The following is a 23,645-nucleotide window of genomic DNA, read 5'->3' on the forward strand; positions in this document are numbered from 1 at the left end:
TCTTCTACATATTACCAGACAAAGGCTATATTTTGAATATAATTCTTCCTGTTTAAGTTGAAGTGGCGGTAACATATTGTGGCATGTCATTATGGAATTGGTCAATAGCTACTACTAAACTTGTTTAGTTATCTGTTAAGTATGACTATTTCCTACCTCACGCAGGACATGTGAGAATTAAATATCTAATGTATCTAGCGTGACGACTGGCAAATAATAGATGGTCAATGAACAGTAACCATTATTACTTTTGTAAGCTTGTCAGGAGGAAGGATGTCTCTCTAGTTTATAAAGCCTCATACCCACAGCTTGCTGTGCACCCAATTCTAAGTTGATCACAGAGGATGTCCTAAATCTATGTATCAGGTCCTTAAGTTAACAATGAAAATTCTGGTAACTATAGTGAAATCTTATTGGCAAGTTTAAGTAGGTTTTTTTTTGTTGTTGTTGTAGAAGTACAGACCTAATCTATTGATAGAAATCTCTCATAGTGACTAATAAACTAGTCAGGGTGGGACTTTCAGGATTGAAAAAGTTGTTTGGTATTCCTGTGTTTACTTTTCTGCTGACCAGCAGCTATATCTCAGGTAACATAGAATACTTTCTTGTTCTAGAAGGAAAAAAAAAAGACCAGAATGCATAATTCCTTGTCTTTCTAACACTTTTTAGTTCTGGAAAGCAGGCTATACCAAAGATTTGAGTCTTTACTTCATTTTTAAAAGTAACAATATACAGATGATGGTTTTCTCTCCTCCAAGCTCAAAGCATTAACTGACAATAAGTAGGTGGACTCTCAAGTTATTAGAGATGCAATCTTTTCAGAAATTTTTGCCTCCCCTGTTGTTTATTATTGAGAATTTAGGCCATCATCCACAACCATAAAGGAAAACTAGTCATATATGAAATATCTGTAAATGCATTAAGAAATAAAAATTTTTAATTTAGTACAATTTTTACAAGCATGCTAATATCCATCACTCAATTACCAATATATATAATTTTTAATGATCTGTTAACCAACATTAAGCAAAATTAACCAAGGCATATTAGTAGAATCCTTTTAGCTATTTTTAGGATCCAAAATGCATTTGATTTCCACGTTATTATCACTATTAAAGCAATATAACCATAAGAAGTCCACTGAGCAGTATTTGAGCAATGGATGAACAATGAACAACAATTAATTACACATAAAGTCATTAATGATATGTGCAATAATGCTTCCAGAATTTGCAGACAATTCGCCATTAAATTGCTGCCTTCATTGTCAGCCTTTCAAACTGGATTAATATAAGATTTCCTTTATGTTGTTTCAAAATGTTCAGATAAATTATTTTTTAAAAGAAATTACATTCTCAAGTAAAACCAGTTATAATAGTCACCAAATTTATGCTCATACAATTACACATGCATATATTTTAAAAAACATTATACTAGGAAAATTCTACTCCTATGATAGTGTCTAAAAATACTTTTTTTATTAATCACTTTTCAAATAATTGCTATTAGAAAGAATTTGGCCTGATTTTCTTGTCCCTGAAAGGAACCTCATCTTATAAATTTCCTTTTTAGGTCCTATATGAATTGGCTTAGTTTATAAGCCAACTTATCCTGAGCTATAAAATAAATAAACCATTCTATTTCAGGAAGATTTACACTTTTTTAATCTTTTTATCTGTACTGTCCAATTTGATGAACACTAGTCTTTTGAAATGTGATCAGTTCAAATTGCATGTGCTATATGTGTAACTTATACATAAAATATGGAAAACTTAATTCAAAAATTTAAAATAACTCATTAACAGCTTTTATAATAACAATAATTTAGATATTAGGATATATTAAGAGTATTATTAAAATAATTTAACTTGTTCTTTTTACCTTTTGTACTTGGTGAGGTTTGTTAATATGTGGCTTTCAAAGAATTAGTTCATTTCATCTAAGTTGTTGAATTTATGTATATAGAGGTGTTCATAGCATTCCCATATTATACTTTTCATGTTAGTGTGGTTTATTGTGATGTTCCTTCTTTCATGTTTAATGCAAATAATTTTTTCTTTTATTTTTTTACTTTCTAAGTCTGTCTAGAGATTTATCAATTTTATTGATCATTTCAAAGAACTGCTGATATCTATTGTTTTTGTGTTCACAGTTTCTTTGATTTCTGCTTTTTACTTTTTCTTCATTTTGCCTGCTTTGGTTTTAATTTGCTCTTATTTTTCTAGTTTTTAATGCAAACCTTAGATTATTGATTTGAGACATTTATCCTTTAACAATTATTTAATACTCTAAATTTGAAATGTGGTAATTAAAAATTTTTGAATTGCATAGGGATTTGCATTATATTTGTGGTTTGCATTATATATTTCTATGTATTGCTATTCTAGAAATGTAACATACAAGCACAGTGTTCTCTTTCTAACATATTAATAAAAGTTTAATCACCTCTGGGATCACTGAACCAAAGAAACTCGGGCTCTCAGAGAGCCATCAGCAATAGCCTTGGTGGTTTGGGTTCCTCTAGTTCCAATTATGTAAAATCTTGGGAAATGTTTTGAGTTGAAATTTAAAGTAAAAACATGCCTCATGAAGCTGAATTTGAGAACTTGTGGTTATGTCTACTGAGAGAGAAATTAAGCTTTCTTTTAAAAAAAATCAGAGAGTACCCTTACAAAGCCGAAAGGTAAACCCCTTTCTTGTCCTCACTAAGCTTCTGATGGACCCTGTAGCCAGAAACCAGGGACTTAGGCTTCCTTACTGTCTGGCACTGTCACCATGGTGTCTATAGGACCAAGCAATGGTGAGAATGGGGAGAGGGGAGGAAGCGAGTGAATTCACTGTAAGGAGGACCATACTTCCTCTGCAAGACAGGTTCCCTTCTCTTTGAGGTTTAGGCATCTGCCTGGCTGCCTCCACCTCTACCATCACAGTCTTTGGGGGAGTGCCTGGGTTGGGGCGGAAAGAACAGGAAAACAAAATCAGGGCATTTTCCCCGGTTCTGATCCACGCAAAGTCATCTTTTCTCTGCTCATACCTGAGAGAAGATTTTTCTGTCCATATCTGGTATGTACTTCAGATGTCAACTGGCCTGTGAATCCAACAATAATAATATTGAAGAGGGAAAAAACAAAAAGTGACTGTATTTGTAGAATTTGGCATTTTGATCTCTTTCCCTAATCTACTATTGTCCTTACTTTAGAGCATCTCAGCATATGTGCATTCTGCCATGATTTACAGGTTCATTTAATGGAGACAGGCTGGAGGGCATTTATTTCATCTTCCCAGGAATGACACCTAGTACTCAATTTTAATGCAATCAAAAAAAAAAAAGACAAAAATTCTAATGTAACTTGGGTCCCTGAACCTCAAATACCTGGGAGAAGCGAGACGGAGAATACAGATAATTTGGGGGACAGGATTAAACATAGATAAAGTTTAGATGTTTGCATTAGTCCCCTGAGGACCAAGAGCTAGATGAACTGGTCATGATATGAGAAAAGTCAGGTAATTTGAAAATCTCTTGACTTTTATAGTTTAATACATTATAGTATATATAAGAAAAAGTCTGTAATTTAGAAAAGATGTACCTGTCCCAAGGCTAATCTGGCAGGAATCATAGTGGACTTAAAACAAGCAAACAAAACAAAATAAAATCCCTCATGCTCAGTGACGTTTAAGTCATACTTTGTCTTTTCTAAGGCAGAAGTCTGGATGCCTTCTGGATAGAATGCAAAGACATATTTTAATTCTAACATCTAGTCTAATTCACCACTGTTGAAGATTGGGAGGGGGGTAAGTAATCCTGTGCTCCCATCTTATCTCTGCTACTGCTCATTTACATTTCTTGAACTGTCAGAGTTCTGTCCTGTCCATCTAAATCTCAGAACAAGACCCTTTTTGTCATAACTTGTGATGAACAGATTCTATTTTCTATGAAAAATTTTGCTTGAAGACTTATATTTTAAAGCAGGATTATCTAAATAATGAATAGCTTATAGCTACAAGATTATGATTTCAAATAATGCTTGTTGTGATCCTGACTTTTGACCCAGGCTTCACAAAGGAATGCATTTGGTGATAAATACCAACCAATACTGATTAGAAACCTAAAAGATTATCTATGTAACAACAAGCTGCCCGGGGCAAGCATAATCTTCCATAGTGTGAAAGAAACATAAACAATCTGCTAATAAATTTATTCCCCTATAGTTAGAAATTGTTTTGTTTCTGATTATTCTATTTAAACTATGTGAAAAGATAATCCATGTCATAACAAAAGCATCTTCATATCTCTATCCTTATTGCTTTCATTCCAAAATTATATTCCCAGAAGAGGGATTCCTAAGTCACAAAATGTCAACATTTTACATTTTAATGCTTGCCAGTTTCCAAAATGATTATGTCACTTCAAACTTTTCAACAGCACAGTTTAGACCACTAGAATTTGAGGCATCATCACCCAGCAATAAATAACTGCAACAGGGGCAACAGCAATGAAGGCAGCCTCAGGGATCTTTAGACAGCACTCAAAAATGAAAATACCCCCTTTCTTTAGTCTCACAGTGATTGAACATTATCAATATTTTGAATTTTTAATGGTATACTAGGCAAATAATGGCTTCTCTTTATTATTTAGTTGCAATTCTCGGCCATTATTGATGCCAAGCATTTTTTCACATGTTTATTGGCAATTTGCTTCTCTTCTGGGAATTATCTACTTTTCTTTTCTTTTATTGGTTATTTATATTATCAATATGAAGGTTCATAACCCTTTGACTGTCATATAAATTGAAAATATTTTTCTGCCAGTCCATTGTTTGTTCTTTAAATTGGTCTGGAAAACTCATATTCATCTCTGGGATAGCTCAAATATCACTTTCTCTGTCAAGCTTCCCCTGGTTTCCCTGGTAGAATTAGTTATTCCTTCCATTATATATCCATAATATTTTGTGCATATCCCTGTGTGCTAAATTATAATTATAAACATTTCCCTCCTGATCCAGAAAGTATATCAGAATGCAAGTCAAACAGACTAACATTATAATATGTGTGTGTGTGTGTGTGTGTATATTTGGATTTGCCTTTATTTTTCTAAAAGTAAATCATTCAATCTCCAGAATTATCTTTTTACTTATCATTAGTAATATCATACTGTCATTTTAGAAAATCTTTATTTATTAATATCAATTTTTTTTATTTTTTTACATCATTGTTCCTTTTTAAACTTAAGAGTTTCCTTCACCAATGCACCCGTGCACCATCACCTCAGTTCATTTTAGAAAATCTTAACGCCACTTCTCAACTCTCTTCCCATGAAAACTCTTGTTTCCTTCTGTTTACAGATTTTCATTTGTGAGTACTGCTTCAAAATCCCTAGAGGCTGCCTCCATTGCTAATGTCCTCTGTCCCAGTTTTTATTACTATGTGACTAAATATCTCAAATTCTAGTGGACTAAAACAATTATTCAATTTATGATTTTCTATTTGAGTGGATCCCAGTTTGGGGTGGGGGGGTGATTTATCTTTGCTTCACTCAGGTCAGCTGAGACACTCAACAGGGATCAGAGAATCAATTTCCAGGATGGCTTACTCACATGACTGGCAGGTTGGGCTGATTGTTAAATGGGATTCCACCAGAGTTGTTGTTGAGAACTTCTTGTTCACATTGGTGTCTCTATACTGATGCTTGACTTTTTCACAAGTTTATTTGGTCCTGAGGCTATTTGAAATTATAGGAAGTAAAAACAGCCAGTCTTCTGAGATTGGACCCAGAAATTGGCAAGGCATCATTTATGCCATATGATACTGATCAAAGCAGCCCAGAGTCTGCCCAGTTTTAAGGGTAGGGTTATAGAACCCACCTCTCAATGGGAAGAGTGTTGAAGAATGTATAACCATCTTTAATATATCATTACTTCTTATGTACTAGATCCTTTCAAAGTTGTCAAAAGAGTTGTCAATATTTGCTATAACTAAGCCATGCTCTGTTCGCTGTAGAAATATGAAGGGTATCTCTTTCTTGCTAACTCTAAGTCACTTGGTGTCCCAGCCACAAAGCAAAATGGCAAGTGCCTAATATTTCTTACAGGTCCTTAAGTATCTTCCAAGGAAGGTAACCTTGACTGCTTAATGTCCTCTCCACATTTTCTCATGTCAGTCTCTGTACCTACTTATACAAACACTTCTGTATTCAATAGGATTATCTTCTTGTAGGATTCCTTCCCCTCTCATAAATCAACTTGCATCAACACTCATAAGATATGGTCATAATCTGAACTACTTAGCCCAAACTAAGAACAAATTATCTGTGATATTTATATTAATTGCCTTAGCTCCATGTCTGAGAATCATGATATCATGGACTCTCTGGCCTCTCTTACCCTACACTTCTCTCATAGAAATAATACTTTATAGATTTTCCATGGTATTTTTCAAACCTAAAGAAAGTTATTTAAATTTTATTCCACTCCACAGTTCTATACTAGTCACTGAAACTGAATCTCTAAGGAGAGAAACACTTTGTAGACTAGGAAAGTGCCAAGCGACGCATGGAAAATCATTAGGGAGATTTGCTCAAAGTTTTGAGAATACTATTTTTGTTTTTTAATGGAAAAAGCTTTCTACTCTCAAAAGACTAAAAGAAAAATTAAACTGCCTACTAGTTTCCATTCCCCTGAGGTCCCTACATTGTTCCTATTTCCTTCGAGTGACTTTCTTTAAAATGGTCAGCTGAAAAATAAGACAGGTACTTTATATGTATAGAACACTAAGACAGAGAGCCCCTTAAACTGCATAAATTATTAGAATTTGGAAGATGCTAATTAACTTCACCTTTCTCCTCTTAAGATCCTGAAACATTTGAGAAATAAACATTAAGATCAGATATGGGTCAAAATACCTTCTCTTATGATTGGTAGAACTGGACTGAAAGATGGGATTGATTTGACTTTCTACTTTTCCTCCCTAAAATCTAGTTCTTATTGCCTGCCTATGGAAAGAGTTGGGTCTGAGGCACAATCACATATTCTGCTGCCCTGGATAGGGGGATGCCTGGCCAGATCTATACAAGCAGAAAGGATGGACAGCCAAGTAAGACACGGAAACATTAATTCAAAAGGGCACCTGCACCCTATGTTTATTGCAGCACTATTTACAATAGATAAGCTATGGAAACAACCCAAATGCCCAAATATAGATGACTGGATCAAGAAGATGTGGTACACATACACAATGGAATATTACTCAGCAATCAAAAAAGATAAACTCATGCAATTTGCAGCAACATGGAGGGATCTGGAAGGGATCATGCTCAGTGAAATAAGCCAGAAATAAAAAGAATGGTCTCACTCATAACAGAAATTTAGAGAACCTAAATAAGGGACAAGGGAAAAGACTAATTATAATAAAGTAAAAATCAAAACCAACAAGCAACTATAAACCAGAGACACACTACATTAGGGGAAGAAGGGAGTAGGATCAAAACAATGATGGTAGGAATTGTATGGGGACTATAATCAAGATGAAAATGCATACATTGTACAAAAATGAAAAATGATATAAAAATATATAAAATAAAAAAATTAAAAAGAGAGATGGGGGAAATCATCTTCCCATTTCTGAGAGAGTAGAATTTCCTAAATTGTGGGTCTATAGGAGCATAGGGTTCTATATGAAGTAAATGTTTAGGGTAAAAAACTGCTATTTCTCCCCCAATACTGTCCTAATGGGGTCCTTTACATTTCAAAATATGTACTATAAAAGTTTCTCTAATATATAAATATATGTCATTCAAGACACATACTTTATTAAAATACCTTACCAAGAGTAAAAAGACAGGCCTCTCTGGTGGCACAAGGGGTTAAGACGCAACCTATGAAACTATCAGCAGCTACTGCAGCACAAGTTTGATCCCTGGCCAGGGAGCTACCCACATGCCACAGCAGACCTCTCGCCTGCTGCTCCCCTTAGCAGTGTATTTCAGTCAATCTGCCTGTTCTGTTCCCCAATCTGTCTCTGGTGAGTCCTCTCACCCCCCACACCTCTGACCTGTACCCCAGTTCTTGTATGCATAAATAAATAAAAAGAGTAAAAAGAAAGCCTACAGAATTGGAAAAAAATATTTGAAAATCCTATCTCTGATAAGGGATTAATATCTAGAATATATAAAGAACTCCTTCAACTCTACAACAGAAAAACAAACATCGCAATTTAAAAATGGACAAAAGACTTAGACAATTCTCTAAAGAAGATATACAACTCTCCAGTAAACACATGAAAAGGTGCTAACATCATTAGTCATTATGGAAATACATCAAAACCATCATGAGATACCATTTCTCACCTAGTGGCATGGCTATAATAATAATAAAACAAATAAATAAATAGAAAGTAACAAGTTTTGAATGGGATGTAAAGAAAATGGGACACCTGTATATTTCTGGTGGGAATATAATATGATGCAGGTATTATGGAAAACATTTAGGTATTTCCTCAAAATGACAAGGATAGAAATGTCATATGATTCCAAAATTGCATTACTAGGTATACAACCCAATGAACAGAAAACAGATACTCAAACAATTGTATCCACCAAAGTTCACTATAATACTATTCACAATTGCTGAAAAGTAGAAACAACTCAAGTTTCCATTGATGGATGGATGGGTAAATAAAATGTGGCATTCCATTCAATGGAATATTACTCATCATGAAAAGGAATGAAGTTCTGATACATGCTACAAAGTGGATAAAACTTGGAAACATTATATGCTTGATGAAATAAGCCACACATTAAAGGACAAACATGATGTGATTCCATTACATAAGGTATCTAAGTAGACAAGGTCATAGAGACAGAACTTAGACTGGATGTTACCAAGGAAGGAAGAAATGTGAGTAATTGCTTAGCAGGTACTGAGTTTCTGTTTTTGATGATGAAAACTTAGGAAATAGATAATGCTGATAATTGTACCACTTTGTAATTGTAATTATACCATACCATACAGTTCACAGCAGAAAACCACACAACTGTTTATTTAAGCAATTTTTTATAAAATTTTAGCTTTGCTACTATTTGACAATTTCTAATGCATTCATTTAGCTAACTAAACAGAATAATACAAATACAAGCATTTATTAGATTAAGGATTTAGTCACAATCAGGAAATCAATAGATTTAAATTAAACCAGAGGAAGATATTTTAGTATTTTATACTTCAGAAGGTCATTTTTCCTTAAATGTTAATATCACATACCTACAAAAATAGAAGTCAATGGCTGGAAGTTTTCTTAGTTCTTTTTAAACCAAACATCTTATTTAACATTAGTTTAAGTAGTAAATAAATTTCAGGTGCCGTGCAATTTGACATCTGTATAATCATTGCCCAAAATATGATTTTCATTTACCACCATACAACTTATTCCCTTGACCTATTTTATATACCTCTTATTCCCTTCCCTTTTGGTAACCATCACTGTGTTCACATAATTTGAGAATTTGTTTTTGTTTTGTTTTGTATGTTCATTTGTTTTGCTTCATCTTCAACATATGAGTGAAATCATAAGGTATTTATTTGTCTTTCTCTATCTGACTTATTTCACTTATCATAATTCCTGCTAGGTTCATATTCTTAGAGTCATAATTCCTTTGGATAATAGAATGTAGTTAGTTGCAAGATAGATGCTGAGGGAAGAACTTCCTCAGGAACGTTCCTAAATTCTTTCGACTTTACTTTGCCTCCGTAAAACACCTGAGGTTGTAACATCTATAGTGGCCACAGACTGATATTTATCTTGGTTAAACCTCCTTCTCTTTCCCACATTTCTTCTTTCTCATTTAAAATCATTTGAGTATAGCTGAAGGTCTGAATCACTTTCCCACATGATTGTGTTTTACCACTGAAAATAAGGAAATATTTTTTTCCCTCTGGGCATCCCATTGGAATTGTTAAGTATAATTCCATTGGAATTGAAAAGAAAACAATATCTGGGGGAGGGGAGACTATGAACATTAGAAACACTCATAAAAATTCTATTTGCAGAATTTTTCCCTTTAATCTAAATTACTAGAGTTTCAGATAACTTTTAATGGAAGGCAGAAAATAAATGTTCTATCAAATCAGACATCCAAAATTTTCCCATATATTGTTCTTTTAAAACTAGTGTGTGTGAGCCTCCCTGGTGGTACAGGATTAAAGACAGTGCTATCAAGCTATCGCCAGCCACTGCAGCATGAGTTTGATCCCCAGCAGGCCAGGGAGCAACACACATGGCGCAGAAGACCTCTCCTGTATCACCCACTGCTCCCTTCAGCAGTGTATTTCACCAGATCTGCCTGTTCTATTCACCACTCGCTCTGGTGAATCCTCTCACCCCCTGCACCTCTGGTCTACACCCCAGTTCTTGTATGCATAAATAAATAAATCTTTTAAAAAAAACCAACTAGCATGTGTTTCCATACATCATTGCATTTCTTTCCAAAATTTCTTTTTTTTAGGTGTTGGAGGACAACTATAATTTTTGAAGTAAAGCAGTTGAAACCAGAAAGGCTAACTGTTTTTCTCTAATCAGTGGACTAAGCCCTGAGTTCTACACCCTCCCACAGACTTTACAGAGCATTTTCTTTATAGTTAGAAAAAATTGCAAGGTTCTGTGCATAGGAAAAGGACTGGAATGAACATTAAATATTAAATATTATTGATTGAACTATTAATGTCTCCATCATTCAAAAACATCATATTAAAATGAACTTGCATTCAACAGTTTTCTGCTATAGGTTAAGGTTCTTATTCTGACAGCATAGTAACAAATACAATTATTGAATTAGTGATCCATCCATTTGAAATATGGAATTCACATTTTGTTTTGTTTTGTCTTAATGTCACTTTACACCTCTGTAATTACATTATCAACTTGATACTCAGATTCACTCATTTCATTTACAAATCTTTGCAATTGATCTTTGTTTCTTTTTTTTTATTGATATGACATTGATTTATAACACTGTGATTTAGGAGAATAGGTACATACATCTTCAGATGTATGTTACCTTATTTTCTTATTTTTAAAAAATATTTTGTTAGCAAATATGGAATACACTTCAGTTTCCTTTATATATTTTTAAACCAGTAACACTGGAAAATTACACAACTCCTTAAAATTTCTTAGAAGCAGGTGGCTGTATTGAGAGTGGTGTGTAGGGGATGGTGCAGATGGGCATTAACGGGTCACAGTTAAAGGCCTGGATGAAGGCAAAAGACCATTTTACTTGAGACTTCATATTCTTAGATTCACAAGGTAGAAAAAAAGAGTGAGTCCACCATCCCATGGCACACTGTGGCAAGATCCACAATTGATGTGAAGCTCTCCCCTCAGCTTATAGATAAAAAGCTTGATGTCCCAATGGCTAGTTCATATCCTGAAGGTTGGCACAAAAGGACAAGAATTTGGAAGCTAGTACCACAAGCACCTTTCGAGGACAGATTCTATTAAATAGAAAACCCTTTTCCAGCTGAGCTCCAGAATGGACTTGGATATGTAAATTTGAGCATAGTGACTGGGAGAGCTGAACTGCTCCCCCTGAGAAAGGATTCTCTGTGGAGTTGTGCGCCTGGACAGGAATGAGGTTGGGGTTTGGGGAAGAGAGGTAGCTTAAGAAACCTAGTCCACTGAGATTCCCTACCACCCCCAAATGTTAATAGGACACAAATTATTAGTGGCACTAGTTTCAAGTCCACATTAACTTTGGCAGAAACAGTTGGCAGGTGTATATAAATGAGCTGAGGACACTAGAGACCATGAAAAAGCCTCTGGGGTTGGTGGAGAAAGGCAATGTAGTATTGGGTTTCCACAATTCATGGAACTGAGCTTTTGGTGTAGCACCAAGAACTTGAGTAGTCAGCTGAATACAGCAGTTAGTGGAATAATTAGTGCTAAAACAAAATTTTGACTCCTAGTTCAGCGTCTTTTATGTCATAACATGCAATTTTGGATATTTAAAGGACTTCCTGATGGGCAGGGATTTCTGGAAGTACAGAACTGAGAACAAGGAGTTGTTTAGATTTAAATGCCTTCCTACTTTAGTACTAATTCTTTTTTTAAAAAAAAAGATTTATTTTTATTTATTTATTTATACAAGCACTGGGTACAGTCAGAAGCGCGGGAGGGTGAGAGAATTCACCAGAGCCAGAGCGGGGAGCAGAGCAGGCAGAAGGACCGAAGTACACTGCTGAGGGGAGCAGCGGGTGGCAGAAGTCTGCGCGCCATGTGGGACCCTCCTCCAGTGGCCAGGGAGCAGCCGGGGATTGAACCAGCGCAGCAGAGGCCACGGGCAGCTTTGCAACCCAGCACTCAACCGCTGCGCCACCGGGGAGGCCCTAGTACTAATTCTTTCTTAGACTTTTCAATCTGATTCTGTAGTCAGAAAATCAGTTTATATCTGTCAGATGCAGATCAATCTGCTCAAAATCTAGAAACAAGGGTAGATCCAAGCTTAGAGGTGCTGTTTATGCAGAAGCCAGTAATATTGAAGTATTTAAAACACAGACTGTCTACTCATTACAAGGGTCTTTCGATCTGAAGACATGCATTTACCTACAAGATTCTTACAGAGTTGGCTACATCACAGTGTTCTCTACTCAGAAAGGGAATTTGAAACTTTATTTGTCACTATCTTGAAATTCTTAATAATTTGATTTCTGAATTTGTATTTTGTAAGTGAAGTCCAAAGGGACAACAGAACAAGGGCTCGGGTTGTAGAGCCTCATCTCCTTTGTGTCACGCCTCCCTCCCGACATGCACTCTCTTTGCTATCCTGTCTGCTCCCCCATCCTGGCTCAGTGAGTTTTGTCATCTGCCCCAGTTGGAGGCAGGACACAGCTCCGGAAAGCTGGGGTCTAGTCCACACCCTGTGCACTGAATCACAGCCAAGGCCCAGCACCCATGAGAGCTGCACTCGCCTCCCACAAACCTCCACGTTGGAGATAGACATTAGGCTGTAGATTAAAAAAAATACCATGATGGGTCAAGAAAATTTTTTCCTGCTTTTTTTTTTTTTTAACAAAGGGCTTTTCATGTTGTACTAGGTCCCACAAATTATGTAGCCAGTCCTGATTAGATAATACCGTATCTGGCAATCTCAAAACCAATGTTGTTTTTAGATCTTAACTAAAGAACCACAACATACATAACTCTGATTTAACTAAAGGTAATACATGGTTTAAGAAATCTTAATATTATACAGAAAACCAGATATTCCTAATAATTCGACAGAAGTGGGGGTGTGATCTCTATATTATTCTTGTCAGCAGTTATCATCAAAACAGAAAGTTTGGTTCTGTTGCTGTGACTTGACAAAATAATTATGGAAATGGAAAAGTGATGGAAATTTTTTTTTCACTGAGGCCGCCAGAGAGGAAAAATTTACTAATTTCTTCACAGTGAAAATATCATCTCCATATTTCTATTTCATAAGGCAAAGTTGTTTGTTTTTTTTTTAAATCATGTTACTTCTTTCCAATGTTGGTTTTACTCATAAATAACTACATCATTTTCCTACTATCCATCTAGGACTATATTAAAATGACAATAGGTCAGTAATATCAAAGGGAGTATAAGAAACAGCTTTTTATTTCTTTTAGTTTTGGGTCTGCTGCTTATCTTTATATCCTACCTTGAGCTTGGCCAAAAGAAGTTCATGATCATGAAGAAGTTTTTTGGCTTCATCTTGACTGCTACCGATTTCAAGAAGATTGGGCTGTGATTCAGCCAGTTGAAGCTGTACCCATTTGCCACACTAAAAATAAAAATCAAAAAAGATGCACTTTTAGTTCCTCTTTTCTCATCCCTTTACCCTTCCCCTTCTTGTTGTTCTTCCACTTCTCTCTCTCTCTTTCTTTTTTTTTTTTTTTTTTTTTTAGCTTTCCACTGTAAACTTTCTATTCTTCCCATAGAGACTGGCCTGACAAATTGAAATAGAACAGGTTAATATAAACCCATGCCCTGCCTTTTCTTTTTTCTTTTTGAGATAAATTCCTTTCTCTTGGCATATTGGACTTAAATTAAAAATTTTCAAATGAGGAGCACATATAATAGATTACAAAATTACAGACTAATTCACACACGTATACTCTCTCAGTCACAAAACTGAGTTCCATGAAAATAGTTAAATTCCACATGGACAAGAAGCATGAAAACTTTGCCATGGGGAAAGGTTTTGTAAATGCAAAGACAAATGTTGATTTGTGTCTTAACATTGAACTAATTGGTTCAACCAAAAAGAATAAACAAGGGATGAAGCAACTGATTTTTAGCTTAATTCATAGTTCAAACTTATTGTTTTCCAACTTTTGTTATTGAGTACGCAAAGTATATACAAAAATGTCAATAAAATTAGTTAGATGACACAAAAACCATTTGAATAGAGCTAACTTGATTACTACACTTGGGATTCTTTCACTGCCCAAAGAAATAATTCATTATTACATTTCCTGAGGAATTGCTTTGCTAAGAAGCAACAACTGATTAAGCAAGAGGAATCACTAATGGGCATTTGCAGATGGATAAGTGAATTGCTGAAGAGAAATGAGAGCTATGTGCACTTTCCAAGATAATTACTGTCCTGAGACAGTCTGGAAAGGAGCAGTCTAGAGAGCAGACACTAGCACTTCTATTTCTTTGAGATGGGCTTCCCATCTTGAGAACTTGGGAGTTATTTTATATGGGACTGCAGTGAGTTAAGTAAGGGAGGGAGCATGGAGGTAGCATTATTAAAAACACAGTTCAGTTAAAATAAGAGTTCCAGTATAATTTTTTTTCCTTACTGTCAATCTACCTCTTGTAACCCATTCTGCACATAGCTCTCATCCTGCTTTAAAAAAAAAAAAAAAATGAATCATATTTGAAGGAAAGTTAAAATTTTTAAAACAGTGAGTTTGCTTCCTTTCCCTCACTTCTGAAACTTGCAGTTACTGAAAGCATCATGAAATCACATGCAAAATCGCAATTTTTACTACTTCTGTTTCAGACTTCTTCCCATACCCATTTTGAAAAGACTAGAAGGCAAGGGAATTAGCAAAGGTTCTGTTACGCAGTTCAGCTCATTAGGAATACTTTGCTTTCCATGTTTCTAGAGTGAGTGGTTTTGTTCAATATGAACTGCTGTTTTCCTTTTAGGAATTTCACATTAACATACAATTTGCCACAATTAAGTTACATTAAACAGGCCTTGTCATTCATGCTCGAGCAAAAGGGCAGAAAAGTCATTTAATTAAGCCTGGTGGAGTCCTGAAATATCTGGCTGCTGAGCATCGGCTTGTTTGCTGGATTCTCTTTATTTATACACTGAATTTAGGTGGTATAGTGTCTAAATCCAAATATAAATTTTTTTGCAAGACATTTTCATAGAAAATAAAATCATGGATATCTTTTTCAACGTAAAGATGTATTTCATCTCTGCAAATAGACAAATGCTTGATACAAAACAGGCAATAACCTTAATCCTCAAGTGGATTCAACTTCCTGCTGTTAAGAGCAAATATGACATGAGCCCTTTGTACCTTCAGGGTCTTCAATCCACCAACAAAGGGACAAGGATTTATTGGTGACTTTACCATGTCAAAACCAGTGCTTCAGGGGACATGTGTCAGGGGCTCTTATTGGATTCTGTATCATACTCAAAAAAAGACACCCCCAGTTCCTGGGACCTTCCTCATCCCCCCTCCATCACATCCACGCTCAACAGTCACAAACATTCCACAGGTCCAAACTCTTCAGCCTGGCTTCATGACCTATAATCACGAATGCCTTAGCTTTAAAACACAAATTCAAAGTATATGGTGGAGTGTTTTGTTTTGTTTTGTTTTTCCTTTCAATCAAGCTGCTGTAGATGTTTTCTGATTAACTGAAAGAGAAACTCTAGCAACTGGCTGAAACTTACTGCTTTCTGTCAGTTGCAGACTTAAGAACGCAATAAGATGCACTTGTTATGTTATCTTACAGATGCTGCCAATTTGTGGAATGTTTTTTATAGCATTATCAAACAGTTTTTTATAGCATTATCCACAGTCACACAGAAAAGAAAAATATTGTCAGCTTACCTTTATGACAGCTATCACGAGTTTGGAGTCCCCAGCCTGCACAGCTACTGAGCTGACTGTTGTTGTAGAAAACTCCACACCAGGTCTTCCTTCACTGGACATGGTACTTCAGAACCAGAGTTTATACTTTGGGAGGCCTCCGTGCAGATGTGTGTCTGCTGGTCATTTCAGAAGGCAACCACTGGGATTTACTTGGATTCATTCAAGGAAGGAGCTCTGCTTGCACTGATTACGCTGCCAAAAGGAAAGAACAGGAGGTTAAAAATAGACAACCCCATTGAGTTTATCATGAGAGAAAGAGAGGGGAGAACGGCAGGGAATCGCCACACCCCTAGTATGGTAACACTAAGCGCCTGTTATTTTTGCCATTATCTTAAATGTGGAGAGCAGCTTCTAGTTCCCTCCTATCAGCTGATGTTTGATAACAAACAGAAAAAATAAAAAACCTACATCCTGACAACCCAAATTAGTTTTACCACTGAAACTATAGTTATGCTGGACTTTGAAACCAGCTAGTCACTGACGTGGAAATCAATCTTTTCGATATTTTTGAAGTCACCCTCATACAAAGAAAATCCCAAAAAATTATTTTAAAAATAAGTTCTGGTATTTGTTTTGGAATTAAGCCATAAAATTGCTTGAAATACATTTTTAGAATAATCTTTTCTCAAATTTACTACCTTCTGATAAAGAAAGTTTATATGGAATGGTCACATTTCCTAAGAAGGCCCTCAGATTTGTTAGGGGCATTTCAAAAATATTTTAACCAGCATTTATCAGTGGCTATCTATCATTTCAGGATTTCTTTATAACTCTGTACCCCATTAAATTTTCAAATTCAGATATCACCTCCAGTAGGAAGTAATACACTTTGCTGTTACCTCTTAATTGCAGTATTTAGCTCAAATTAACATTATAAAAAATAGCACTGTACTTTAGGTTTGATTTTTATTCTCTCCCTACCCCTGTGCAGGAAAATTATAGACAGCTTCAAATCAGAGCCCAAGATCAGCAAATTAATCCTATTGCTAGAAACTCAGCTCATGTCACAAGTTGTCTGTGGTATTAAACAGCAGCTGTTGGATTCCCTCTCAAGAACAGCTGAAAATAACACTGAAGTTTAGGTCAGAGGTCAAATGCAAACACATCAGAGTTACTGACTCCAAAGCTGCTGGAGCCATCAGAAATCCCTGGGACAAAGCGAGAATGGAGGACAGAGCAACAAACAGTTAAATGAGTCCAGTATATTCTAAAGTCTTACCTCAATTTAAAAGCACCTTCAGGTTCAGGGTCAATGTTCAGAAGACTGAGTTAGCACCACTCTTTTGTTAAGGTTCCTGTTATTATTCTTGAGTAAAAGGGGAAAAGTGCTTTTTCATGTACTTCTGTATTTAGTAATTATTGTTGTTTCCCAGAGCATGTCAGGGCAGCTCTGCGATTGTGAATCCAAGAGGTCTGCACTCTTGGTCTCTGCCTGATGCTCCGGCAAGATGGAATCTTCACCGGTAACTGGGTTCCACACACCCTACCTGACACCATGATAGGAGCAGCCGACGCAAGCATGGGAGAGAAGATGCCAAGAGATGCCACACTATAGAAACTATTGTAAATGGCTTCATTTTATGGAAGGGACAGAGAGCTTTCAAAGAAACTTCCAACCTCTTTGTTTGGGTTGCCTCAGTGTTGAAGGCTGTCTTCTTCTCCTTGAGCAAATAGTTGGTCCAAACAAACCGAAACAAACTAAGTGAAACCAGTTTTCAGCTAATTGTCCTTTAAAAAAAAAAAAACAAGAGTTGATAACTGTGTCACATAATATCCACACCCTAAATTAAAATGCCCAAAGAAGTCTTGCTTAAGTCATTGTGTACATTGCCGACCAGAACAGCAAACAGTGACCTGCACCCAAAATACACAGTGCACTTTCACCCAAAGTTGATCCTACAGTTGGAAACTCTTCTTGTGTCATTAGTTGCATAAAGGCCCTCAGGAGGCAAGGGACCTTTTGGCAACAGGCTACAAAGACTATGGCTAGGAAAAGAGTGGTTATGTCCACAAAGCCCCACTTAAGATGGATGATTATGTAAAGGGTGTGGAGGCAGCACGGAATGTGTGGAATTGTAGGTTTACATCAAAAGAAAAGGAGAAGCAAGATGGAGAGGAGAACATGACTGGAAGTCTGATTAATTTCAAAAGGGAATTAGAAGTATTTAAAACTGTAAAAAGATTAGTCCAGCTCTTCAGCAGCAAAGACAGGACATTTTCTGTGCACAGGAGACCTTTCTTTCTGTTAATTAATGGGCAGGCCCCAGGTACTGCATAGAGAAAATGTTTTCTACATTGGTAGACATAAGCAATAATGCAACCTACATACATGAACTTAAGTGGATTATGCTTTGAATCCAAACTCTTGGCTTTAGAATATTCATAAGACTTGAATTGCTTTTCCTTTCTCCCGCTTTCTATTTTTTTTTTCTCTATAACTTTTTCCCCTGCCGCCCCCACCCCTTACAAAAGCTCTGTTGTTCAGACCTCTTCATCTCTATCTACCTCATTTAGAAATTTCGCCTATTTTTCATGATCTAGCATAGTGTTTAATTACTAACTGCACTACTAATCTGGTAAATAGTTTAGAGAATAGTATAAAATATATTGTATTAAAAAATCAATACGTTAGTATATTAGATTTTTTTTAATGTTAAAGTACTAAAATGTTTTGAGCTAGAGTTTATACTCTGTTTTCCTTATCATCATCAAAACAAACAAAACCCAAAAGCAAAATAAAATTAAAAAAAACCTTACAGGCATTCTCATAGCGGTCCTTTGAAGTTTATAGAGGACATCGCAGAGGTTATTATGCCTTCTCTGTTTATTCCTTTGGGAAATGCCTGTTTTCATGCCAGTTGAATTTTAGTGCAATATCCCCCATGGGGAATCCAAAAGCTATAACTGGGTTTTGTAGAGATGTAAATAGCACGTCCCCCCTCTTTGCCCAATTTTCATTGTGGTAAAATATGCATAAAATTGAGCAACTTAACCACATTTAAGTGTACAGTCCAGTGGTATTAAAAACATTTATAATGCTGTGCAACCATCAGCACCATCCATCTCTACAACACTTTCATCTTGTAAAACTGAAACTCTATACCTATTAAACAATAGTTCCTCATAGTCCTCCTCCCCATATCCCTTGGTAGCCACCATTCTACTTTTGGTCTCTATAATTTTGACTACTTCGAGTATCTCATATAAGTGAAATCATATAACATTTCACTTTTCTGTGACTGGTTAATTTCATTTAGCATAAAGTCCTCAAACTTCATTCTTGTTCAATCATGTTATAGTTTTCTTCCTTTTCAAGGCTGAATAATATTCCACTGCATGGAAATACCACATTTTGCTTATCCATTCACCTAATAATGGAGTCTTGGTTGGCGTCTATATTTTAATCATTGCGAATACTGCTGCTATGAACACTGTCATATTATTACCTCTTTGGGAATCTGCTTTCATTTATTTTAGGTATATAACTAGAAGTGGAATTGCTGCATCATGTAAATTCTATTTTTAATGTTTTGAGAAATTTACAGGGGTTACACTCTTGTTTTTAATACAGAAACCTAAGTATTTGTCTTAATACTATTATAGGTTAAATTGTATCTAACTTTATAAAAACAAATCAGATAGAGCTGATATAAATAACCCAGAATGAGTTTATTCATCCAGATTAAAAATTCAAGGCAAAACATTTTCTACTATCATTTTTATTAGCAGTAATAGTAATAGCTACCTTATAATGACAGCTAAATATATGGCATTTAATTCAAACAATAAGGTTGGAAATTACATAGTGTTTTATTGATTCCAGCTACCACCGGTTCAATCTTTCCTTCCTGGTTTTAAAGTTATCTACTGTGAAGAATGGTACACATTAAAAAAAAACTACTGACAGCAAATGTTGGAGAGGATGTGGTGAAAAAGTAACTCTCCTACACTGCTGGTGGGAATGCAAACTGGTCCAACCACTATGGGAATTGTATGGAGTTTCCTTAGACTACTAAAAATGGAACTACCATATGACCCAGCAATTCCACTAATAGGGATATACCCAAAGGACACAAAAACACTAATTAAAAACAATACTTGTATCCCTATATTCATTTCAGCACTATTTATAATAGGTAAGACATGGAAACAACTCAAAAATAGATGACTGGATCAAGAAGATGTGGTACATATACACAATGGAATACTATTCAGCAATCAAAAAAAGATAAACTGAAGCCATTCACAGCAACATGGATGGAGCTAGAAGGGATTATGCTCAGTGAAATAAGTCAGAAGAAAAAAGAAAAATATTGGATAGTTTCACTTACAGGAGGAATATAGGGGAACCAAATAAGGCATTAGGGAAAAAAGTAACAATAAAAACAAAACAAAAATAAACAGACAACTATAAATCAGAGACATTCTACAGGGAAAGGAAAAGGAGAGGGATCAAAACGAGAGAGGGAGGAGCACAAGTAACTATGGTGATGGTGCTCGGGTGGTGGAAATTCTATGGGAACTACACCTGAGAAAAGAAAGCAAACATTTTTAAAAAAAAATGAAAAATGAAGTAAAATATATATAAATAAACCAAATGCAAATTAAAAAAAATAAAGTTATCTACTTGGCCCTTCCCATCTGTACAAGGACATATACCATTATTCTCAGACCCCAAAGATCAACCTTGAATTCTGCCTTAATTCAGTTGTCCTGTGCAGGAATAATAATCATCCCTTCATCTATCCAAATTTCATCCATCTGTTAAAACTAAGATAAAGTTTTAACTCCTTTTAATTTGCCCACCTATAGATATTCCTGTTTCTTCAAAATTTCAGTGTAACTCAGAATTTAATAAATGTACCTTTGTGTTATAAACATGAATTATTCTTTAATTATTTCACTCCCATTATCACTATATCTCCAATAGATTTGAAGCTTTGCATAGAAAGGAACCATGTTTAACTTTTATTTTTTAATCTCTGCAGACCACTTCATAGTGTTGCTGTAGAGATTAAAAGAGTAACTTTATATAAAGTGCTTAGAATAGGACCTGGAATTCAGCATGTACCATAGGTTTCCCCTGTTATCTTAAGAACCTTTAAAAGCCTAAATCGTCCAAAGCCATTAATTCATATGGAAAAAATTTTTACCATTCCTAGACCCCCAAAATAACCTACCAAATCATAACAAATGACACATAAAACCTAACAGAACACTAAGATATAGTAAAAGCAAGGTTTTATGATAAATAGTCTATATAAAGTAGTGTCTGGGAAGGAGCTTGGTGGTGCCAGTCTTGCTGATTGTGTGTGTGCTGCCTCTAGAACATTGCTGCAAAATGAATTCTAAATGCTTTTTCCTTTTGTCAGGAAAGTGAAAAGCCCTTTGCTGACTTCTTTTGGCTAGCAAAAACAGGTACTAATATAATATAGGTCTTTCATGAAAGCAAAGTATCATAATGTGAACTTTTGAAAACCAGGAGAAACCTGTATATGCAACACACTACTAAATACTGGCTGACTGAATCGCATTAGTCATATAGAAAAAGGGTATTTTTAGTACAATTCATTAATTATTTATTTTTTCATATAACCAATGGTTACTAAGTTTTTGCTTCATACCAGGTATTTACGTGTTAGGAATAAATCAGTGACTGACCAAAGGGCCTACCCTGAATAAGGTGACATTCCAATGAGAAAAAGACCATTAATACTGAAATAAATAACTATGATAAAAAAATTAAGGGACAACTGGTGGTGGTTTAAATAGACTGAATCAGAAAAAGTAACATTTAGAATTTACTAGAGAAACCAGAGCATACTTTCAGGGTATTTCTGTTGGAAAACAGAGTTAAATAGAAATAACAAATTGATTGTGATTATAAAACTAAAAGAATAACAAATAAATCACACATTTTCACACATATATTATGCGGTTAGGAGCATGGACTCTGAAGTCAAACTGCCTTAAGCTCTCTGTGCCTCAGTTTCCTCACTGTAAGTTTGAGGTAATGGGAATACCCACATCACATAGGTTTCAGCAGATTAAATAAGATAATATTTGTAAAGCACTTAAAATAATGCTAGGCATATAGGTGGTGTTCGGATACAGATTTTTTCTAAAACTACAACATCTGTTAAGAGACTTCCTAAATCTAATAATTGCCACAACATTTGAAATAAAATAAGTTTAAATAATGCACGTGGTAAGTGACCTGAATGGATTAAATATATTAGAAAATGTAAAATATCTATTACGACAGAGGAAATTATTTTACTATAATCAGATGGTAAAAATATTTCAGTGAGTCAACATTTCCAGAATACAACCTTCACAATTCACTTTAACCAAAATTTTGTCCTAACTCATTCTTTATATCATCTAATAAACCTCTTGGCTCCTTTTTCAATTCTTCAACTATAAGCATCTTCACTTATGGCCACCCATAAATAAATGAAAGTTGCTCTTTCCACTTAAAACAGCCTCCATTCTAGTTAGTTATCAACTTATTCTTTTTACATTTGCTCATTCATTTGTTCATTTATCAAATATGATTAAATATTGACTAAGTAAAAGGCACTGTTCTAGATGCCAGGCACACAGCAATAAACAAACAAAATTCATCCACTGATGGAGTTTGCCTTGTGGTGAGGGAGACATAACCAGTTAGGAAACAAACAAAAATACATATAGAATTATGTCAGTATATAATAAGTGTTATGAAGAAAAATAAGGTAGGAGAGAGTGAATAGGGCACACTTTTTGGAAGGAGTTAGGAAAGATATCTCTAAAAGATGAGATTTGAGTAGAGAGCAGGATTAAGGTGAGAAAGCAAGACATGCAAATATCTCAGGAAAGAACATTCCAGGCGGTTGAGGCATGCTTGTTATATTTGAAAAGCATCCAGTAGGTCAGTGTGGTGGGAGCTAAGTGAGAATTGAGAGGACATTGATAGAACATGAGATCAGAGAAGTAAGGGTACTTAATTCCTTCTAGCTAGCTACCACTATGTCATAGTTTGCTTGGGACAACCAAGTTTACACCTGTTTCCCTGGCATAATTACTCTTAATGCCCCTTTCACTCCAAAAAAGTCCTAATTGGATGAAAAATTATGTGATAACTCTACTTTTAAGCCAAGGGAAGGACTTTGGATTGCGTTCAGCATGAGGTGGACATTATTGCAGGATTTTCATCCAAGGATTGACATCATTTAACATTGTTAATAAAAACTCTATTTGGAGAAGAGACGCAAAAAGCAAGTGAAAACAGAAGGCAAGATGAATTTCATGTACCAAATCCACAAATGCCAGCACAATACTCTACTGGGATGTTTCTTCACGAACACTGAAGTTTTACTTAAACAGAATAACATATCCAAAATATCATGACTCCTTTTGACACATTTACTCTGTATATTGACTTACATTGATTTCCTTGCAGCTAACATTTCAAGATATACAATTCCTTAGCTTCTCCATAAGACCGGGAGAATAATATAAACAAAC

General features: G+C 35.3%; 1 protein-coding gene across 1 annotated transcript in view; it reads right to left on the reverse strand.

The window, feature by feature from the left end:
- CCDC141 (coiled-coil domain containing 141) overlaps positions 1 to 16,196 on the reverse strand; it is a gene marked incomplete at both ends in the record, with an annotated part of 197,454 nt that extends 181,258 nt beyond the window's left edge. Inside the window, 2 exons of the mRNA XM_084258924.1 lie at positions 13,670 to 13,792; positions 16,095 to 16,196. Coding sequence (XP_084115050.1) covers positions 13,670 to 13,792; positions 16,095 to 16,196 — 225 coding nt within the window. The remainder of the gene's footprint in view (positions 1 to 13,669; positions 13,793 to 16,094) is intronic.
- Positions 16,197 to 23,645: the final 7,449 nt, after the last annotated feature.

The sequence above is a fragment of the Talpa europaea genome (genome assembly GCF_964194135.1).
Source record: "Talpa europaea genome assembly, chromosome: 1".
In the NCBI taxonomy this organism is placed as follows: domain Eukaryota; kingdom Metazoa; phylum Chordata; class Mammalia; order Eulipotyphla; family Talpidae; genus Talpa; species Talpa europaea.